Source organism: Cryptomeria japonica, chromosome 9 (genome assembly GCF_030272615.1).
Source record: "Cryptomeria japonica chromosome 9, Sugi_1.0, whole genome shotgun sequence".
NCBI lineage: Eukaryota > Viridiplantae > Streptophyta > Pinopsida > Cupressales > Cupressaceae > Cryptomeria > Cryptomeria japonica.
This window is the reverse complement of record NC_081413.1, coordinates 159,614,060-159,619,577: the sequence shown is the minus strand read 5'-3', so window position 1 is coordinate 159,619,577 and position 5,518 is coordinate 159,614,060. Positions and strand designations below refer to the sequence as shown.

At 35.0% G+C, this 5,518-nt stretch overlaps 1 protein-coding gene across 2 annotated transcripts; it reads left to right on the top strand.

Annotated features, from left to right (window-relative positions):
* The first annotated feature begins 803 nt into the window (after positions 1 to 803).
* Positions 804 to 5,518, top strand: LOC131058986 (serine/threonine-protein kinase Aurora-1). 2 transcript variants are annotated; one of them, XM_059211397.1, is made up of 9 exons: positions 804 to 1,090; positions 1,808 to 1,927; positions 2,034 to 2,180; positions 2,511 to 2,606; positions 4,095 to 4,190; positions 4,391 to 4,487; positions 4,588 to 4,705; positions 4,836 to 4,908; positions 5,108 to 5,518. In XM_059211397.1, the coding sequence occupies exons 1-9, from the start codon at positions 1,043 to 1,045 to the stop codon at positions 5,213 to 5,215; spliced, it is 903 nt and encodes a 300-aa protein (XP_059067380.1). In that variant the 5' UTR covers positions 804 to 1,042; the 3' UTR covers positions 5,216 to 5,518. The 2 variants fall into 2 exon arrangements, with proteins under 2 accessions (XP_059067380.1, XP_059067379.1); XM_059211396.1 differs by having other exon boundaries at positions 805 to 1,090; positions 2,031 to 2,180.

The window sequence follows — 5,518 nt, the reverse complement described above, 5'->3', positions numbered from 1 at the left end:
TATTTTTTAAATAAAACGTTAGGAAAAAATAAATAATAGTTACTTATTTAGTGAAATGCATCTATTACATGTATTTTTCTTTCACTATAAAGTAATTACTTGTGTCCGATATTGATATCATTTAATTCTTTTTTAAATTTAAATTAATAACTAGTAAGAGAAACTAAGACTTCTATACTTCTCTTATAAAGTTATTTGTGATTTTATTCATATTATTTCATTTTTTTTAAAATAAAAAAAATGCATACATTATAAATAATTGATTATAAAGTAGTTATGTTTATGTTAAAATGATTAATAATATTAATTCCACTTAATCAAGAAAGTCTAGATAGACTGAAAATAGACAATCAACAAAAGAGACGAGAACCTCTAGACCTCATAGTCAAGAAATAGTAATAATAAAATTAATCATAAATAATAAATGAGAAAAACACCAAAAAAAAATGATACACTAAAAAAACATCACATTAGAAATCACAAAACAAAAGAAACATTGTCATAAAATCACTAAAACATTTGTTGGTATCCCAAATATCAACCTTCATGTCAATTAAAAATTCATTTGACCAAAATTTCACACCCTAATTTTATTTTCTAATAATATGATTCTACTTAACAACCTTGAAACTATGAATAGAGATAATACTTTTCTTTTGAAATAATCTTATTTATTCATAACCTTAAAAGTCCTCCTTCAAATTAAAATTAAAGCTAGAACAACTTTTCGTTAAGCTTAATTACCGGTTGGACCCCCTTAAACCCAGACTAAAAAATGACCGCCCTGAGTGACCGGCTAGGCTGGTGTCACAAGAATACGACCGTTGGCGAGCGTGTTTTCAAATTTGAAATATGTGACTGTTAAACTTCAAGTACCTATTGTAACAATTTCATCACATTCTCTTACACGGTCATGACTGGGATTCTGTCAGTCGGGCCTTGTTCTTGTGGTAAACTGGTGGGATTCTGTCAGTCGGGCCTTGATAATCAGTGCACGCAACCTTCTACACGCCACTGAAGATCTTGAAAAAGGATTTTAACAATGGTGATGCAGGCAATTCCAGAAAATCAGGCCCAGACAAACCAAAAGGCTTGTACTCTTTCTTTTATTTTCGCTCTGCATCTTCTTCTTTGCATTGATGTCTGAAAGTAAGGCAATCTTTTAGGTCACTCGTTGTCATGTAAGAACCATGTAGGGTTTCGTTCAACCCTTTCTTTTGAATAGGCCTTCGAGGACTCCATTTCGATGCTAACCATCTTCTCCTAGTCGGGTGAGACCAAAAAAGTATGTTGTAAATTATTGGGATCTTTGTGTTTTTGTTATGTACTGAGATCCAAAGCTGTAAGAAGGTCTCTATTTCTAGATAAGGAAGGCCCAGTCGAATGGAAGGGAGCTTCCAACATTTCTCAGAAGGTCAGGGGTTTTTCTCTGTAAAATTGCTCATTGAATAAGAAATGTTCAGCTCTGTACAAATCTCCCTCCAAATCACCAGAAGGAAAACTATCCAAGAAATTTAAACTAGATGCACGCTGACAACAGAAAATAAATTTCTTGAAGATGCTGCAAGCTTCCAATTCCCCATCCCCAGAATCTGTAGAAATATCCCACTTAAACGATAGCTGCATCAGGTTTTTGTCAATTATCCCAACTATATTTCTCTCATTGAACTAATTTCATGGAATCGCTGAGAGAGAGAGGCATTTTTAGGGGTGAGAAAAGAAGATGATTCTAGGTTTGTTGTTAATGTTTGGATTTAGATTAATTGAATAGAGGATGGGTATGAAGTTTCTTAATTATTTGTAACAGGAAGTCACAGATGCAGAAACTCAGAAGCATCAAGATTGCTGGACTCTAGATGATTTTGACATTGGAAGACCCCTAGGAAAAGGCAAGTTTGGAAATGTTTACCTTGCTAGAGAAAAGAAGGTACCTAAAAGAAAAATATTCCATTTAGTTTTAAAGTTGGTTTTGCTCTGCCTCGGTTTCAATTATATTTTTTAACATGACTTATCTTCTTTTGCCTTAAAAGCAGAGTAAATATGTTGTAGCTTTGAAAGTGCTCTTCAAGAGCCAACTGCAGCAGTCCCAGGTAGAACATCAGTTGAGAAGAGAGATCGAAATCCAGAGTCACCTGAGGCATCCCAATATACTTCGCTTGTATGGCTACTTTTATGATAAGGTGCAATTTCTTTTTACTCCATTCTTTTCAGTTTTCACTGAAAATGAAAAAGGCAATATCTTACTTAGTATATGTCCTTCAAAAAAATTTAGAACGCATGAACATCATGTAGATTAAAAAGATGGACATCCTTGTCCATATGCCAAGCCTAAGCTGTATTATTAGCCAATGGAATCAGTATGTTTCTTGTAAGTTGGTAATTCTTGCCAGTTGAAATAAGATTTCTCTTTGGAACTTGGATAATAATTGATGCAAGTTTTGGCTTAACAGAGCCTTCCAATTTAAAACACTATTTAACAAACAGTTCACTTTTCTTTTCTTGTTTGACAGGATCGTGTATACCTCATTCTTGAATATGCCCCAAGGGGTGAGCTGTACAAAGAACTTCAACGCTGTAGATGCTTCAGTGAGAAGCGTGCAGCTACTGTAAGTCATTTACATTAATTGCATGCATGTATGTAAGTTTTTCCCTACAAAAATGATTTGGTAATGGTCACTGGATGAATGAATGAAGGAATTTTAATGGCATCCACGAGACCCAGCAGCCTAAGGGACCAAGATACACCAAATTAACCCGTTCTCAAATCCTTTTCCATGGTGGTTCTTCTGTTATGAATCTTAAATAAGAAACTCACAGTTTCAAAAAGCTCATTCAAATTGTCCACCTTTAAGTCGTTATCAAACTGCTTATGAATATCTTCATACACTGCACATTCCTTGATGAAATATCATTCAGTTTCCACCACCCCCTTGCTGCAAAAAATACAAGTCCTTTCCTCCCAAATTTATTTGGGCACCATCCATCCACCCATTTCACATCTTAGATGATAAGAGCTAGTCCTTAGTTGTGCAATTAAAATTTTAGCCTTTCCTTTAATTGTAGATCTCAAATAAAAAATTTCATCATGCTTCCATGTGGGGTTAAATTCTTTGATATAGTATGTTTTTTATCTGCCTAGCTAATTTGACCACATGGCATTCCTGAATTTTTCTACCACCCACTTTTCTATCTCCTCATTAGTGTTAGGGCAATCATGCAGATTTATGTCCCATTTGTCCATCCACTTGCTATTTTGTTTTCTCCAAGTCTTTTTCCTACGACTTAGCCCCTCCTCAACCACCATTTTGGGCCAGCGGTGCTTATACAACCTTTTTTAAGTAGCTTAACAAGCGGATAATTGCTGCCTCTAGTGGGAACATACCAGCCTCAACTAAAAGAATCTCATATGGTATGATTGATTGGACTTTTTGGCTGCTAGTGATTAGATGTTTTTGAATTCTTTCTATTAGTCTCCATTTTTGGTTTGATATGTTGCTCCCCCAAACCTCACACCCGTACAGAATAACCGGCACCACTAACAAACCGAAAAGGATTTTCTCAGTCTTCCAATCCCATAAATCTGCTTTCCTACACCTGTTCTAAAGAAGATACAAAGCTCTCCACCCTATTGTGAAAATCAATTCCTAGGTACTTGTATTCATCCACTTCCTCCAAGGGGCTACCCTCGAAGATAAAATTAACTTGCTGCTTCTTCTTTTTCAAAGAAAAGATTATGACTTTGGTCTTGCTGGTGTTCACTTGCATCCCAACCTCATGACAAATGAGCTCTAGAGCTTTCAAATGCTTTTTCAAACCTTGTGCAGATTTTACAAGAAGAATAACGTCATCCGCATACAAAAGCAATTTCACCAAGTATCCTACCAACTGGATCAAACTTGTAAAACATCTATCTCATCCAAAGGAAATATTTAGACAGTCTATAGTGAATTTGCACATAAAGTAGTGACAGCAATCTCAAAAGGTCTGTTTGTAGCTACAATAAACTGGTTTTATATCATTTCTTGCACTTATTTTAGTTTTAAATTGTGATAATGGCCTTGTTTTATATCTGATATTTTATGTTTTTTTCGCAGTACATCGCATCACTAGCACGAGCTTTGCTCTACTGCCATCAAAAGCATGTGATTCACCGTGACATAAAGCCAGAAAATTTGTTGGTCGGTCTTAAGGTAGCTGGCTGATGTTTATATTTCATTACAACAAACAATTCACATATGAAAATAATTGAAAATTCATTCATCATGTGGATGCAATTCTTGTTTTCATTTTCATCATAGTCTAATTAGGTCTTCATCCTTTGAACAGAGTGAATTTTGTGTCAATATGTATTCTAGAGTGACTAGCTGACTATTGCTACAATAACTTTCAGGGTGAACTGAAGATTGCAGACTTTGGATGGTCTGTGCACACCTTTCATAAAAGGAAAACTCTGTGTGGAACCTTGGATTATTTACCCCCTGAAATAAGTAATGTCATTTTGATTTTCCTTATTCATTGTTGCTCATGTTATTTTTATGTTTGCACTCATTGGACTTATGTTAATGCTTTTCTGATAAATATTGACAGTTGAAAACAAGGAACATGATACTGCGGTTGACATTTGGAGCTTGGGAATTTTATGTTATGAGTTCCTCTATGGTGTCCCACCTTTTGAAGCAAAGAAGCACGATGATACTTACAGAAGGTGACAAATCAATATTTGATTTCTGTTAAGTGCAGTGCCCATTTTAGGACCCAGGATAAAAGTTTTAGTTTGTCAAGATTAATGAATCGAAGGCTTATTGCCCTTTGTTTCCATAAATGAAATGGTACAGGATTTGCCAAGTTGATTTAAAGTTTCCTCCCACACCAGTAGTTTCTGCTGCAGGAAAAGACCTCATTTGTCAAGTGAGTGTAAATGATTTTTGCATTGATACTAGTAATAGATACGTGATATGGTTGTTGAGTTGAGTCCAATAATGAAGCATTAATATATGGCCCAAATGCCCTATTAAATGTAGCTGATCAGTTACTGAGTGCAATAACTGCAGTCATCTACTCATAATAGCCAAAAAAAAGGCTAACCAGACGTGCTATTGTGTTTCAGATATTGGTGAAAAATTCTTCTCAGCGTCTACCTTTACAGAAACTTCTCCAACATCCATGGATTGTACAAAATGATGACCCCGATGGCATTTATGGACATGGTCTTTAAGAAATTTATTTATTACTTTTGAGTTCTTTACATTAGCAGCTGACTCCTTGTCAGTTCTCCAACCCTGATTGAAATTTGATGCCTAAATTTCAGAATTATCTTCAAATTTATAAAGCAGTAAAGAAACTTCAAATGTTGTTGCACTTAACAGAAATGTCTGGTTCATTCTGGCTCCCAATTGATGCTAAATATTTGTGGTTTCAGAATTATCTTGGAATTTATAAGGTGTTAAGGAACACTTCAAATGTTGTTGCACTTCACAGAAATATATGGCTCATCCTGGCTGCTAGTCATTACAATCAA

Coding starts and splice junctions, on each gene's coding strand:
- LOC131058986 (XM_059211396.1), top strand. CDS start 1,043: ATGGTGATGCAGGCAATTCCAGAAAATCAGGCCCAGACAAACCAAAAG. Junction 4,488..4,587: donor TTATTTACCCCCTGAAATAA/GTAATGTCATTT, acceptor AAATATTGACAG/TTGAAAACAAGGAACATGAT. Junction 4,909..5,107: donor GAAAAGACCTCATTTGTCAA/GTGAGTGTAAAT, acceptor ATTGTGTTTCAG/ATATTGGTGAAAAATTCTTC.